We start from the raw sequence: 17,168 nt of genomic DNA on the forward strand, positions 1-17,168 counted from the left end.
ATTCCATCGACTTCTGCCATTTTTCAGCCCTCAGATTTTCCGATAAGATCCTTAATCAAGTGGGCAGATGCACCCCAATCCAGCCTCTCAACTGAGAAGATACCCTTGAAGGGTACAGCAAGTTGACTTCTGCAATGCTAGCTCTAATTTCCAACCAGGTTTAACCCTTGAAATAGTAATTATAGACATAAAAAGATAGAAGAGCTTCCTCCGAGCAGCGGAGTAACTTTATCATTTCCGTTTTTGCCGAAATGCAGTTGTCATTAAACCAATAAGAAGTGCACTATTGCCGACAATGAGGCAGTCTTCAGGAAAATCAAGAAATAACGTCGAGAACCAACTGAATAGCATCATTATAGCGTTAAATCTTTTTGGAACAGGATATAAAGAGGTCCAACCGTGCACCAAGTGAGGTTTTAAGAACTTGCATTAGGCGTTGAAGGGAAATAGGGTGTTTCTAAGCACCTCCTTCTGGAATTGGAAGGGAAGATGTGGTTCTCTGCTGAAATGAAGTTGTTACTCACTCAACTAAATCCTTTGCAAATGAACAGAACATCCATTCCATTGAAGCAACAATGGGATTACGTTGCAGTTTATGAAAACAGCTGAAATGTGCCAGTCATTTGTATTATTGAAACCATAAGTCACCTTCCTCACCAAGCATTGCTAATGACATGAAAAATAACATTGTTTCTGATAACACACATTACATCATTGATAACATTATTATGGGATGTAAACTGTACATAGAGCATGCCCTGTAGGTATACCCATGTTATGCAGAATCACCTGCAGTACCCTTTGGGAACACTACAGGCAATTAAGACTACACGTGTAAGCACAATTTCACCTTTGGGACAAGCCTGTACTACACAGTAAAGTGGTAGCGACGGCTGAGCAGCCAGACTTATCTCTAGTGAGCAGTAGAACAAGTTACACAAAGGACCACTTAATACAGTGATTCAAGTAAACACTTACTCAAGGTTTCTTGGTAAAAGAATATACATTTATTTGCTCAGTCAGTTAGAAAACATTGCACTAGCATAAGCAGCTCAATATCACACACTAATACACCACAACAATCCAAATGGTAAGTAAATGAACACGTTTAGCTCTAAAATGAAGTGGGAGCAAAATGGCACTTCAGATACTTACTCAAGGAGGGAAAAGACAAGGTTATAAGAATAGACAGCCCAAATACATTCATAGGCCGGGAAAAGGGTTTCAGTTAAATACAACCAGATATTCTTCTCAATAGGCCTGGGCCAATGTCAATGGTTCAGAGTCTTTTGTATAGGATAGCACAGTTCTGATATATAACGGTTAAGTCTTTGCCACAGATTTTTAAAGGATTTGGCTAGGCAAAAAATGTTGATGAATGTTTAGGGGAGGACAAGCCTTCGTAGTTGAGGAAAGTTTCATGCACTTTCTCGATGGCCGAAAAGATTTCCGGACTGCGTTTGCACAGTACCTTGTCAATGAAGAAAGCTGTAGCTGAGGCAGTTGTTCCTGGCAGTTCGAGCAGATCTCGCTGTTCCTGAGCATCAGTTGTGGGCACAAGAAGGAGGACGTCGGGAGGTTCCTGCACTGCCCATGGATGAGGACAAACATTGTAGCAAGACGTCGGTTTAGGGTGTGAGTGCCTTAAAGTCCATGAGCTGGTTTCCTGCCCACTGGACATCCGGTTTTCAACAGCACTCTGATGAAAATTCAACCAGTTGGGGACGGTGTCCAGTTGGCTTACGAGTTGGTTGTTCCCACCAAACTCAAGGGAAGAAGTTAACCTTGAAGGGCTTCTCTGTTGATTGGAGTTTCAGGCAATTCGAACATGCAGCAGGGCTTCACCGGTCGTCCAGGAGTTGCAGCAGTCCCCTTCCTTCAGCTCATCTTCGGTTCTTTCATTCCAGTGGTCGACTTTGTTTTCCAAGTCCCAAAGACCTGCTTTTACAGTTTTCCCCCATTCATTCAGGCCTGGCTGTCACTCACACAACAGGGTGGCTGCCCTTGCCGGACAGTCAGCTGGCCAATCACGCAAGAGTGCATTCAGGTCTCCTAGGAGACTAAGCAGAGGGCGTTTCGGGCACCTCTCTCACATCCTGTCCATCCCAGACACTCAGGCGCCAGAGGAGGGCTTCAGCACTGGAGCCCGCCAAAGGCCAATGAACAAAGGGACCAAACCTGGTTTGGCGTGCCAAAACAAACACAAGAAGGACTTTTCCTAAAAGAAATGGTGAAAAAAGATGACCAGAGTCTGTTTTTACAGATAGGTCTGGGGCGCCATATTGAAAAACATGGCTGACCTGATTTTTAGCTACCGTTGTTAGCGGGCGGGAAAAATCATGGTAGTTGATCTAAAACCACTGCAACCAGCCATTTAAATTAGTAAAAGGTAACCTTTGACTGTTGCATGAGTGTTTTGACTCAGGGGAAGCTAAGCAACCCCTCCAGCACTCTATAGGAAGATAGTGTGTGCTGGGTCTGTACATTTAAAAAGTCTAGCAAAGCCAATTTAACTTTACACACTCTGGGAGACAGTAGTCAGTGCCAGAGAAGGTATTTAAACCTTGGGGAGTCTGAAAGACACCCCTGTGTCACTGCACTCAAGGTGCTGTGTGACACACAGAAAGAGATGATGCCACTGGAGTTGTTTAAAAACTCCATAACCAAAGAACACAAAAGTAAAACACACACAAAATACATGGAAGAGTGGAAAAAAAGGGCTCACACTCTTCCCAGGTTAAAACAATCAAATCCTAGAAATCCAGCAAAGTTGCTGGCGGTCTCAAAGGGTAAGGGAAATTAGCACATATTGAGAATTCTATCTAACAACCCCATACGCGTGTCTGCTGGGAACTGGGGTACATCAGGCAAGCATGGCGGGTCCTGCCTTACATAATACCATATTATGTATTGTTATTAAGATTATTGTCAGGAGAATATCGCAGGGGCAACACATTTGTCTTGGAAGCAAGGCAACGTAGAGAGCAACACGGATAGCGCATGTAGAATCTGGTCCCAGGCGTTAAGTGCGATATAAGACATTTATTCATTGTTATTATTTTTAAACCACTTAGGAATTTTTAAAATATATTAAAATTATGAAATTATATATATATAAACTTTCATTTTTTTAAATTAAATTCATAGAAAACATGTAGCCCAAGGTCTGCAGTGACACAATTAGTGAATCCAGTCCCTTTCACCAACAGTGATTCAGACATAGCAGTGGGTTGGACAAAACCTATAATGGTAACAGCAAAACTAGAAGTCACACAATGCAGAAAAGTGCTGTTGCCAGAAAACCAAGAAGGGGTTCTATAATGTTGCATACCCTGGGCATAAGTGCAAGCTCTGGACATTATCTAAACATGTTTAGGCCTTTCCTTAATGGTGTTTTTTTAAAGGTTTGCTTGGATATGTACACTTTTAATGATAATGAATTAATAGTGCTAGATACTAATTCCATTTTAAAATGGTAACTTAGGGACTACAATGATAGAATGATTGTGCAGCTGCCTTTTCCAACAAGGTATCTAATTGTAATATTTGTTTAATGCCTTCATTCTCTCTGTACCAAGACGTCACCACTAAACAGACTGACTGACTTCTCAGGCCAAAGTTCACATCCACACTGCAAAATGGGGCATACATTACTGTCGTTTTTCTAATAGTCCCAGTCTTTTATTAAAAAAAAAATAAACACATGCTAATACAGAGCAAAGCATCTCTGTGCACCTGTGTTGGGGTGCATGCATTGAGTTAGCTGCTGCATAATCCTCCCTTCGGTGAGCAGGGCAGTCTTATGATCAATTACAGGGGCCACTTCTAATCCTTGTGGAGCACAAGGAACACTGGCACTGCTGCTTAGTTCATTTCGTGGAGGGAGAAGGACACGCCCATTGGACATACAGTCACAGCCAATCATAAACTGTTTTGGAGCCATGTGCTAGCCCAGTGGGCGAGTCTTCATGAGATAAGATGCAGCAGGGCTCTTAAAAAGCCCTTAGCTTCCTCTATTTTTCCAGCTAGTGTAAACTGTTGTCGCGCCCTGACTAGAGCTCAGCATCCCTTCTAGATAGGGCAGGCCGTAATATTTGCAGAGTCCTGGGTGTCCAAAGGTGTGTAGGGCCCCCCTTTATTTGCATAAATAGTGACATCAGTGATATTAAAGGAAATATTATAAAATGAGTCTTCAATATGCAAAATAATCATGAGAAGTTAAATTAAAAACATGTTGCAATGAGTAAGGCAGGAGAGAATTAACCTGGGAAGTCCAGTATATGTATTGTCGCCGTTCATATTTACTTATGAGGAAATATCAGGACTGAGTCTTTTTTGAAGTAGCAGACAGTGTGTTCTGGATACCTTAAATAGACTTTAAATTTTGGCCGAAAAGGAATAGTGAGATAAAAGGATTAGGCCGGGAGCACACACTTTGGTTAAGCGGAGAAGCAGGGATTTGAGACAGGTCTGCAATTAGGAACTCTTCCCAGATGTAATTGGTAGACATATTGTTTGTAAAAGGTCTTTTTGGAACCTTTATTTGAAAACACCATCTAAGTGTGGAGGGAATTGCAAAAATGTGATGATTTTTAGTTTGCTAACTGACGCTAATTGCTGTTTTTGCAGGCGTTTCCCAATTGTTATTTTTGTTGTATGTACATCTTGCCATGTTGTCCAAACTAGCAATACACTTTTAATTCAGAAGCTACAGATAATGATTATTTTGGCTGTCAAACAAAATAAACTCCAAGTAGGTTCCAAGGATGTCATGTCAGGGCATGGATTGGGCCTTTGGCAGACAGGGCAGGTTGAGTCTTTTGCAGGATGATATTTACCTGGGAGGTCTTGAGGCCAGGAAGTAAGACATTTTTCAGGTATTCATATGTTACCAAAATTAACAAGGTTCATGTGCTAAAAACAAGTGTGGGGGGGGCTCAATAATATATGCATTAGCGCTGAGTACATGGGGCAGAGGGCATAGTTCCACCCATTCTACTTGCTATGCTCATCCAAATCACTGGTTTTGGAAGGGCTTTTGTGTCTTCTCTTGCTGGGTTCAGGCGTGGTGACATGTTAGCATGCATCATGCAAAATTAGCAAGCGCTACTCACTTCAAACTGGCAAGGGACCCTCATTAATGGACAACTTGACCCTTGATTCGAGAGGGTGGGCAGGCCAAATTTGTTTTGCGGGAGTAGCAGGGATCCTATTGCAGAATGCTGCAAAGACAACCCAGCAGGTTAGGTGACTATTGCTGAGATGTTATATGTTTAGACTTTCCTGTAAATCATATGGCTGTAAAATGGGTTGTTTCGACCTGGAGATGGGTATAGCTCCCTCGTGTCATTCAGTGTGGGAATCTTTGCCCCAACCCATAGCAAAAATCAAAAGCTGCCATCCATTAATATATGCACAGCAAGTGAACACATGTTAAAGAGAAATATACAAATTTAGTTTCATTGACGCTCCCCTTAGAAGAAAGTGCACAAGAGAAATTAGCATTTGCCTTTCAAAAAAATGTATCAACCTGGAAAAATAATCAGAGGGAGGAGAATTTCCAATGACTATGCTGGTAAAGTATAGGCGGTGTCCATCTTTTAAACCCAACAATGTATAAAGAAATATTGCAAGGAAAACAAAATCCAAACATGAGCTTTAATCACACTTTTATGAGGGCTTGTGGGTAAGAGTCTGCACTTGACATTTTTATGCTGGCCTCAAAAACACCCAACAGGCGTTGAGACCGGCCTCTGTAAATAGTGGGCAGATTCTGTCGACCCATAAGCATCCTCGACTTTTGCCCTGAAAATTAGCACAGGGCCAGAACCAGAGAAAACAATGCCTCCAGTCTCCAGGACTGGAACCTCTCCCATGACATCCTGGGCAAATATTCATGACTCACTTGCCCTCTCATCCTTTCCCCTCATACCCCCACGTTTGGCTTTTAACAATCCTCTGTTTTATAAAGATAACTTGAATAGTACACAAACCATAGTAAAGTACTCACACACATATATACATCCTTATAGAAACATGCTAGGCAAAATGTTTACAATGGTGGCATTATTCCCCCTGACCTTGAATGGAAGACTACAAATACCAGAATGCAATTCAGGAGAAGGCAGAAAATGGCCTGCGAACTTTGAAAGTGTTCTAAAAACTTAAAGACTCATAATGGAAGGTAATGTTTACAAAGTGTACCTGCTTGTGGTTCAAGGTTTGGCAAAGGCATGCTTCTAACATAATGTGAGGGACAGGATACATTCTCCCTAATATAAATTTTTTTTGGTGTGTTTAATGTGAAAATGTGAAAACAAGGCAGATCGTTTTAAACTGTTTTGTTGGGTATATGTAATTGCCCTGGAGGAGGGCATGGATTTAGGCAGCCAACTCTTGCTTTGTGTGTGCTTTCAGAATAACAGTGTCCCTTTGGAGTTCTTAACACAGAAACGTTAAGAAAGTCTTGTCCTAAACTGTTGTCTCTTAAATGGGCCATCACTTATAAATCACTCACACTTTGAATTCTCTGTTTGAAGAGAGAAAGTAATAAGCAGTTCTTATGGGGACTGCAGCGTCTACTGGGCCATTGAGAGGGGTGGTATTTGTCTCGAGAGCATCGCAGCAGCTGGTTGAGAGGTGGGTGTGATGATATGCTCCCGGGGTCCCTTGTTCAGCGTCGGACCGCGGGATGGCAGGCCTCTGGTGCGCAGCGCGGGGAAGGGTGGCGCAGCAAAGAACCACACGGACCACTTCGATCAGTGCATAAACCCGGACTGGCGTTATGACGCCAGTTCCGGTGATTCCTTTATTTCCTGTGTGTCACGTGACCCTCGATTGGCGGGGCACGTGACACCACATTCCTCCCCAACTTGGAGGTGTTTGCACAGTTGTCAACAAACATACATTTTAACTGGTTTTCTACATAACTTGGCATACATCTTGGATAAACAAAACTTATTGACTGGGCTTAGAGTTCACCTTAGCGAGGCTTCGGCCAGCTTACTCTGTCCACGACATATCCATGCAGGCGGGTCGACGGTTTGGGCCTCTCCCTCAGAAGATACTGGGTGTTTCTTTTCTCTGGTGCGTCCGTTCTTGGAGTCTCGGCTTTATCTCTCTCTCTTTGCTGGCGTGGGCTGTCTGATATTCCGGGAATAGCTGGACTTCCTGGTGCCACTTGGCCGGTGGTTGAGGGTGGCGCCTCCGCTTCTTCCCTAGAAGGCATTGGTTGTTCTTCCCACAGTTCTGGGGGTACCTTCCTGAAGTGAGACACGTTCCTCGTCACTGTCTCCCCCCCTCGGGTGGCTGTGACCATACTGTGGTTTGTGGTACTAACTGTCCATGGCTGGAGCTCGAAGTTGAGGGACATTTTCTTAGGCGGGGCTCGATTCCTGACAATGACGGTGTCCCCTGGCGTCAGCTCTCTGTGGCTAGCTCGTCTGGCGATGCTTTCTTGCTCATTTCGCCTCAGCCGCGTAGCGTCTATGGCAGGGATGTCTGGTTCTGGAGCTATCCACTGGGGGTGTATGGGTAGTTCCGCCTGTATGGGTACGCCAAGCATGAGGGCTGCCGGGCTGATCCTCGTAAAGGAGTGCAGGGTTTGCCTGTGTGTTCTCAGGAACCGGTACACTGTTTTCAGCCACGGGCGTCCCTGTTCTTTTGCGATCCTGATGACTTTGTTGAGTGACCCCATGAATCTTTCAGCGTCACCGTTCGCTTGGGGCCATCTTGGGGAGATTCGCTGGTGTTTGACATTTACTTCTTGGAAGTACTCGCGCAGCTCTTGACTAGTGAATGATGGTCCGTTGTCGCTTTTCACTTTCCTCGGTATTCCATGTGTGGCAAATATCTTCTCTAGTGTGAGGATTGTGGTCTCTGCGTTAGTAGATGCTACGTGTTCCACCTCCGGGTATCGGCTAAATTCGTCGATCACTACGAGAAGATACCCTTCGCTAGCAATTGTGCAGTGGTCCAAGCTGACAGCGTCCCAGCGTTTGCAGCTTCTTGGGGTGCTGCTAATCGGTTCAGGGTGTTCTTGTCTTCTGGATGCTTGGCATGGTGCGCAGGATTCGACTAACTCTACTACCTTTTGTTGTATGTTGGGCATCCACATCCTGGACTTGAGGTATGCAGTGGTTTTGACGATGCCTTGATGCCCACTGTGTGCTAGGCGTAGAGCTCTATCTTCTAAGGACTCGGGCAGCACGATTCTATGTCTTTTGAGTAAGATGCCTTCTGGGGCTACCGAGAGCTCATGTCGGATCCCAAACAGAGCTCTGAGTTTGACTTGGGCTGACGCAGTGCGCTGGGCCATCAACGTGAGATAGTTCTTCCAGTTGCCAGCTCGGACAGCGGCAGTGGTGTGTTGCCGGACGGTGTCTGTTTCTGTTTCACTGGCCACTTCCTGTAGGGTCAGGGCCCGCGGCCTCGCGCAGGCGACTATGTGACAGACGTGTTCGTCGGTTTCCTTCGCTTGGCGCCGTTCTCTGTCAGTGGCAGGCCGCGGGTGGCGGGATAGATAGTCAGCTGGGTTGTCTGTTCCTGGGCGATACCCAACCTCGATGTTGTACGGTTGTAGCTGCAGCATCCATTTCTCGATGCGTGCTGGTGGGTGAGGAGCGGATCCACGGAAAATTGGGATCAGAGGGGAGCGGATCCACGGAAAATTGGGATCAGAGGTTTGTGATCCGTGAGGACTTTTGCTTGTTTGCCTAACAGGTACACTTTGAAGTGACGGCATCCCCATAAGATGGCTAGTGCTTCTTTCTCTATGTGTGCGTAGTTCTGTTCAGGTTTTGTAAGCGCTCGGCTGGCGAACGCGATGGGGACCACGTTTCCCTCGTTGTCAGTTTGGGTTAGGACTGCTCCGAGGCCGACGGGGCTGGCGTCGACCAGGAGTTCAGTCTGCCTATCTGTGTTGAAGAATGCCATGGTGGTGGACGCGGATAGGGTGTCTTTAATTTGTTGAAACACTTGTTGGTGGGAGGTGGTCCATTCCCACTTCTGGTCCTTCTTCGTTAGTTCCCTGAGTGGGCTTGCCGTGCTGGCGAGATCGGGGATGAAGGGTGCACAATATGTCGCCATACCCATGAAGCTTCTCACTTCGGAGGCTGATTGGGGTGCTTTGGGGCCCTTTATGTCTCGTACCTTGGACGGGTCGGGGGATACGCCCTTGGCGCTGAAGATATACCCGAAGAAGCATACTTCATCTTTGTTGAACTCGCACTTTTCGGCGTTGAGTGTTAGGCCTGCTTCTTCTAACCTTGCTAGGACCACTGCCAGTCGTTTGTGGTGATCCTTCTTGTTTGATGCGTATATGAGAATATCGTTGCTGATATTGGTGGTGCCTTCTAACCCCGTGATGACTTTTCGGATTTCGTGCTGGAACACTTCCGCGGCAGATGATATTCCGAAGTTGAGTCTTTATACCTCATCAGGCCGAGGTGAGAGGAGAATGTAGTGATGTATCTCGACTCTCTGGAGAGCCTCAGTTGGTGATAGCCTGATCTAAGGTCAAGTTTACTGAAGACTGTTGCTCCCGTGAGGTCTACAATAAGCTCGTCTATCGTAGGTGTTACATGCCGTTCTCTCCCGATGGCTGCGTTGGGAAGCCTCATGTCAATACAGATTCTTACCGCGTCTGGTTGTTTGGGTTTTTGAGCAACCACCATGGGCGAGACCCACGGGGTAGGTCCTGATGTTTTTTCTATGATTCCCGCTTTTTCTAGCTTGGCCAGCTCTTTTTCCACTGCTCCTCTTAAGTGGAATGGAATCTGTCGATGTCTTACTGCTTTAGGTTCAATGGTGGGGTCTATGTGGAGCTTGATGGTTCTTCCTTTTAGGCATCCGATGCCTTGGAACAGTTTCTTGTGTCGTTTTAGCAGGCTGTTGAATTTGTCATGTTGAAGGTTGAAAGCGAAGAGGATCAACTCCAGTTTTTCTGCTGTTCTGCAGCTCAGTAATGTCTCGCAGCCGGCATCTACTACATAGATGCGTGCTCTATGGTTGGCGTTTTTGTAGGTGAAATCCGACTTGAAGGATCCTTGTACGGGCAAAGGCTTCTTGCTTCTGTAGGCATAGAGCCGGACTTTCCTCTTCTGGAGAGTAGGCTTCGGGCTGAGCTTGCTGTATGCCGTCACCGGCATGACGTTCACGGTTGCGCCGGTGTCGATGACTACTTTCAGCGGTGCCCCGTTGGAAAGAACGATGCATGACGGTCTCTTTTCCTGTCGTGATCGGTGCGGCTCAACGGCCGAGATTAGGTGTATTCGGTGTGTCCGCCTACTCCCCCTTTTCCGTCTGTTTTTTTCTCTCCCTTCTGGGGACGAGCTGTCGTCGCTTTCGTCGCTGCTGCTCGTGTCTGGGGACTTTTGGGAGATGTCCACGGCTCTAGCTTTTCCTCTTCGCTCTTGTTGGCGGGAGGATTCTCTGGGTGCAAACTTTTTTCTGCGATCCTGTGCAGGCTGCTGTGCTGCGTCATTTCTGTTCGGTGGGTTCAAACAGACTGCGGCATAGTGGTTAAGGCGGTTGCATTTTCTGCACGTGGATCCCCATGCCGGGCAAGACTCACCCTTGTGCCATGGGCCTCCGCACCATTTGCAGTTCCTGTCCCGTCCTGTGCTGTGTTGGGCCTTTGGCCTTGTTTCGTGCGATTGCTCTGATGTTTAGAGATGGCAGCAACATCCTCGGTGGGTTTAGGGCTGTCTAGCGGCAATCTTTGAATCGCGGCCTCCATGATCGCCACCTGGTCTTCTGTTTGTTCACGGAGGTGTGCCATTTCTAGGATGCGAGAGAGTCTTATGTTTCTCTCAGATAGGATGGCTCTTCTTAGCTTTTCTGAGGATATCCCGTTGATGATCTGGAGGCGAATGGCAAACTCTTCGTCCGGGAACTCGCAGCCTACCGCCATTTCTCGAAGGCGAGCGTGGAATTTGTCTACTGTCTCTTTCTCGCGTTGTCTTGCCATGCAGAAATGGAAACGTTCGTAATCTGGGTTGAGATCAGGCTTGAACATATTAGTCAGCGTAGCTTTGGCCGCGTCGTAGTTGTTGTCGTTACCACGATTTGGGGTCGCGTTGAATAGGCGCAGGGCGGCTGCTCCAATGTTGAGTAGGTGGAACGTGTGCTTCTTCTTCGCTATGGTAATGTCTCTCGCATTTAGGTGCATTTCAAATTGCTGTAGCCAGATTTCCCACCTAATAGCGGCTCCGGTGGTAAAAGGATCAAACAGCGGCATGAAGGTAGTCTGCGCTGGGTCTGGAGGGTCTAAGGTGAGGCTCCTCCTGGATGATGAATTTGTGCTGGCCCTCGTGGGGCTAGTATTTGGGCTGGACATGTTCTAGAAAGTTCACGGCGCTGCCCTTCCTGGTTAGGTTGTCATTTGAATGAGCTCAACAGATTTGGTTTGAGGCGTACTTTGTGGGGGTTTGTGATGGCTCCTGGGGTGAGGTGCTGCTACACTCCCCTTTTCTCGTTTCTGGGTGATGTGAGAGGGGTGTTGTGCCCCACGTGTTGTAGCCGATTTATGGCATGTGGGAGAGGTTGTCCGTGTGATGCACGGCTCATTTGTCAGTGTGGGAGAGGCCACGGCGTGTTGTAGTGCTGCTGCGTGGATTCGCTGGGTAGATGCAGCAGCAGCTGGTCATCCGCGTTAGCAGGCGGAGGGATGATACGCGGCTCCACGTCGCGCTGGCACACGGAGTGATGATGAGCGGTTGTGCTTTTCAGAGGCGCGGGTTCTTACCGGCTCATCGCCAGCGTGATGATATGCTCCCGGGGTCCCTGGTTCAGCGTCGGCCCTCGGGATGGCAGGCCTCTGGTGCGCAGCGCGGGGAAGGGGGGCGCGGCAAAGAAGCACACGGACCACTTCGATCAGTGCATAAACCCGGACTGGCATTATGACGCCAGTTCCGGTGATTCCTTTATTTCCTGTGTGTCACGTGACCCTCGATTGGCGGGGCACGTGACACCACCTTGGGACGCTGCCTCACTAGGACAACAGAAAGGGAGCCTTGTACATGGAGGCAGCACCGCCCATTTTGAAAGCAATTCATTTGTATATGCTGGAGGCAGGCTGGTGGTGCCTGCAGCCCCCTATGACCGTGAGGCCATAGTCAGCAGCACAGACTGCCTGTGTCTCGGGCCGTCTACTTCTAGAGATACTGTTCCCAGTCCTTTGGCACATCGATCCACTGGGAATGCATCCATATAGGTCACTTCAACCATGCACTTATTACAAAATGCATTTCTTAAAGCATGAAGAAGCATCTGCAAAATGCCACCCACCAGCAGAGTTCACAATCTCCCCATCTGAGCAAGGGATGCAGTCGAAGCAGCAGATTGGCTGTCCTTCGCGAGTGGCTCTTCTGTGTCCTTCAGGGCATCTATCAGTGCAAACGGACTGAGGAGCCTGTTAGGAGGGAAATCAAGGGAGACTTAGAAACATGGCTACTGTGGGTGCCACAGACTGCAGAAAGCACAGCCCTACATCAACACTACATCACCACTCGTGCCCGGAGTGCTAAAAACATACGGCTACATGATGCGTACTCGCCTTACACATGGTTTAACTGCACCAAACAATGGGGCATTAGCAATCGCATATTGCATATTCACAAGTATATTCATGATTGTCACCCCACACTCCCCTCAACAGGTGACTTGACTAATGACCCCGTTCTGCCAGGTGGTCAACTCCAAGAAACAGCACTAACATATGGCACACACCCAGAGCCACAATGTAATCGGGTGGGCACTTGGTGTTCTGAAGAACGCTTTCCAGTGCTCTGCTGGAATTGTGAGGCATTCATGTACAAACCAGAGAACGTGGGCATTATGCTGAATGCTGCACAACATCACCATCAGAAGCATGCCTGATAAAGAAGGAGGGGATGAGTAAAATGACAGAGCCAATGAGCGAGAGGGGCAGTTATGAGGCCCTGGAAACAAGCAATTGGCAAAAGTAGACAGTCACCTGGTGCAGGAAGAAATCATTTACAATGATTTATGTATTCATTGTCTGCTTGTTAGACAATAAGAATATACTGTTTCAAAGCACCAACAGGGCAGGGAGGGAGGGAGAGTGGGAAATACATTACAATATTATGACATAACATTTAAGAGCAGAGGAGGGAGGGGGACGAGGCTACATTGCATTGTGAGTATTCAGAACGAACATTTAGTGAGTAAATCACTACATCAGATAATATTGCCCACTCACACTCTCACCTTGAAATATCACTAAAAACATACTAAATCAAATTACCAGCATTTATATAAAAGAGGTGTGTGGATGTTGCAGCTGTGAAATTGGGATTAAGGCGAAATGAAAACAATCCTGTTCCCAGGGTGGGTCCAAAGAAAATTCAGTGCCTAGGCGGGTGCAAAGAAAATCATTGTTCAGTAAAGACAGAGTGGAAATAACCAAACATAAACTAAAGTTCCAGTTCCAGGATGTGAGGGCCAAAAAAACAAACTTCAGGTAATGAAGAGGAACAGGGGGTGGGAATCACGTCTCTATGGTCACACAAGCTTGAGGGACATGGTGGGGGTAGAGAAGGGTTCAAGCAGCCGGCTGCAGATGCAGCAATGTTGCACCGGGCAGAAGCAGGACTGTCATGCAGAGATAGGAGCAGATGTGCTGGTGGAAGGGTGTCAGGGTCCGGAGGCTCTGCCCGGGCTTCCGCTGCAGTGCAGGCAATGGAGGCTCCAGTGGAGACTGCCACTGCTAGATGCCCAATGTACTACATCATGTTCCTGCATGGTGGCCACATCAGCACGCACAGTATTGGGGCAACCAATCCCAGGTTGCCTGATCCGAACCATGGAAGTAAAGCTAGAGAACTTCACAGCTCCATGCTTCTCAGCTGATGCTGTGCTCCGTTTGCCGTGCCCGGGGCGAGGAAGCTTTGCCCATTAAAGTCTCCGTTCTTTGCTTGGTATGCTGCTGGAACTGGATTGTGGTTCTGACCTGCTTCTAGGATTACCCTGGTTGGGTTGGTGACTGATTTTGCCCTTTTAATTTCAGAACTCTTCCTGCCTTGCCTCCTGGATTGCCCTTTTTGTGCTTTTGGTGACTGTAATTGCCCTTTTTGGATTTGGGCCTCTTTCTGGCTTGTCTCCTTGATAATCCTTGTTTGGTTTGGCGCTTAAGGAACTGTTCTCTTTGGATAACCCCTCTGGAGTTAGGTTACAGTGACCCTTTTCCTGGTGACATTTGATCCGTGGATCATCTTCTATCGTTTGCTTCTCGCTAGATTAGGCTCTGCTGTGGTATCCAGCTGGTTTCCTATGTTTACCACGTGCCTTCTTAATTCTTCCAGGTACTGCACTCATTCCACTATTGAGGTAGGTAACAGGGAAAAGGGGCGTTTTGCGCTGAATCATATTGTTCTCATAGTATCTTTCTTCTTTCCTTCCAACTGGGAGAGAGCATGGTATCATGCTTCCCACCTTTTCGACCAATCCCGCCTATAGGATCTTTATTCGCTTCTTCTATGTCGTAGTTGGGAGGAAAGTCATTACCTTGACAAGGTTTATCTAGTCACGCTGCTAACAAAGGGATAGTGGAAGGGGAGCGGGTGGGGGAAATCCCTCTTCATAAACTTCCACATATGTGAGAGTGTCATGCGCCTTGCCCCGTAGCGTTTGTGGTCCCGGTATCGCCTGAAAGATCAAAGTATTCCTCACTGTAGAGCGTGTACATCGTTCTAGTGTTTTTTGTTTTGTCAGCTGCGCCACACGTTCTTAAGCCACGCCTTCCGCAGCCGTCGTTGCGTTGCAACTCTTGCGGGAACCCTTCTGCGACTTTTGTTGTGCTATGCTAGTTTTCCTCTTTTGGGCTTTTCTCCTCTCTCTTGCTCACGGCTTCGCTGGGTTTACTCGTTCTACCTCGCTCTCCCCGTTACCTCACCAGAGATCCTTCAGGGCACTTCTCCTTTTCTCCACTACTATTCTTTGTGCCTTGAAGAGACTTGCCTACAGTTAACAGGTACATGATTTGTACTCCTCCTAGCCGGTGTTCCTGGACATCTGCTAATTTGCATTTTTCCTTCTTTCCGCTACTTGAGGAAGTTTTACTTACCTTGCTGCCATTAAGAACCCACCTTCATTCTCAAGTCCTCGCATTGCTACGGCTAAGGTTAAAACTGCCTCATCTCACTCAACAGGGGTTTGTTGTGCCTGGTCCAGCTTTTTCCTGCATTTGTCTCCCTCTGGAGGGGAGTTCACAGAGAAGCAGAGTTGGAGTTTTCACTGTGGCTTCTTTCCGGGAGAGACCCTCTAAAAAAAAAGGACTGATTACTGCGCTCGGAGGCCCAGGCTGTTCACCAACCCTGATTCTGGATCAGCAGGTGAGGAGGAGGAGGGAAAACCAGGTATTTGGGAAGAGAAAGCAGAAGTTGACAGTTTGCAATGCCCAAAAATGGTGACAGCCGAGCAGTATCAAGAGCTTGTCGCTGCTATACATAACATGTCTGTAGAAATGCAGAACTTAAAAGCTGAGAATAGCGTCTTAAGACAGATGGTGACAGATCGGGACACTAGACAGCCTGACCTCCCTCCCATAGCTTTATCAACGAACAAGTTTGATGGTACTCCAAAAAGGCTAAAGGAATTCTTGGATGCATGTCACATTTGCATTTCGGACCAATACTTACACGTCCGATCACGCCAAGGTGGGATATCTCATCTCAAACATGACAGGGAATGCCCTGGCTTGGGCTACCCCTCTCGTCACAAATGCCGATCCAGTCTTACAGGACTTCAGGGCCTTTACAACCCAGCTTAAGCAAGCATTTGAGAGGCCAGAAATCACTTACAAGGTGTGCGATGATCTATTGGATACACGCCAAGGTCAAATGGACGTTCGCTCATACATAACTAATTTCAAAAGGCTAGCAACAGGAGCCGGCTGGTCAGAACAGTCCCAGTACGTGATATTTAGGAGAGGTCTCAAAGAGGACATCAAGGATGAATTAGCCTGAGCTGCACTCCAGATTGAGTTTCGGCAGCAGGAAAGAAGACAAGAAAGACACTGGATGCAAAACCCCTTTGCCTGTACCGAAACTCCTACTCTACATACCTCCTCTTCTACCAGAACAGATGAACCGATGCAAATAGGCACTACCCGTGCTCCTTTGATGGCAGAGGCGCAAAGGCGTAGGCGAGAGAAAGGCCTCTGCGCCTACTGTGGATCTGATAGCCATTTGATCTGGAACTGTTCAGAATTACCCTCCCGAAACTCGGGAAACGACCACCCTCAGCCCTAAGAGGGACAAGTCACAGAGGCATTGCTGGAAGTCCCTATGTCTCACTCTCGATAAGCCCCACTTCCTCTCTGGTCATTGGGGTGAAACTTTCTTTGGGTTCCAAGGACCTAGACGTCCTCGCCCTCCTCGATTGTGGAGAAGCCGGTAACTTTGTGGACACGGTTTGGGAGGATCAAGTAGGCCTCCTCAGAAGAAACCACAAGGTGGAAGGAGTAGACGGCACCCCTCTCAATTTGGGACCCATCACTCAGACTACTGAAGATCTACTCATCACCATATTTCAGCATAAGGCAACTCTGTGTTTTGACATTATCTGCACGGCGCATTTCCAGATTATTCTGGGGATTTCTTGGCTGCACAAGCACAACCCACAAATGAACTGGTCCACCAACCAGTTAGTGTTTGATTCCCATTATTGTAAAAAGAACTGCTTGCAAGAGCCTACGTATCAAAAAGTGCTCACTCAGTCCACTGAAATGTCTCCATTGTTAGGAGTACACACACTCCCCTACGATCTTACTAAGTACGAAGAGGTTTTTACAGATCAAGCTACTCTCCAGTTACCTCCTCATTGTCTAGAAGATTGCTCCATAGACTTGGTGCCCAATGCCTTGGTTCCGTTTGGTCGCATGTGCTCGTTGTCCCACATTGAAAAACAAGCTATTCGGTCTTATCTAGATGACAATTTAAACAATGGATTTATCCAACCCTCCAGATAACCCGCAGGGGCACCCTTGTTCTTTATACCAAAAAGGGATTCCAAGGAACAGAATCGTTATCCCATGCCTCTGATTTCGGTCATACTCGAAGCAGTTCAAGGAGCACAAATATTTTCCAAACTGGACCTTCGTAGTGCTTACCATCTTCTCAGAATATAGGCTGGAGATGAATGGAAAA

At 47.2% G+C, this 17,168-nt stretch overlaps 1 protein-coding gene across 1 annotated transcript in view; it reads right to left on the bottom strand.

Moving 5' to 3' along the window:
- LOC138567854 (extracellular calcium-sensing receptor-like) overlaps positions 1–17,168 on the bottom strand; it is a 243,696-nt gene that overhangs the window by 3,430 nt on the left and 223,098 nt on the right. Inside the window, exon 5 of the mRNA XM_069646350.1 lies at positions 12,289–12,412. Within this exon, the coding sequence (XP_069502451.1) occupies positions 12,289–12,412 (124 nt within the window). The remainder of the gene's footprint in view (positions 1–12,288; positions 12,413–17,168) is intronic.

The sequence above is a fragment of the Ambystoma mexicanum genome, chromosome 1p (assembly GCF_040938575.1).
Source record: "Ambystoma mexicanum isolate Mex_15411 chromosome 1p, UKY_AmexF1_1, whole genome shotgun sequence".
In the NCBI taxonomy this organism is placed as follows: domain Eukaryota; kingdom Metazoa; phylum Chordata; class Amphibia; order Caudata; family Ambystomatidae; genus Ambystoma; species Ambystoma mexicanum.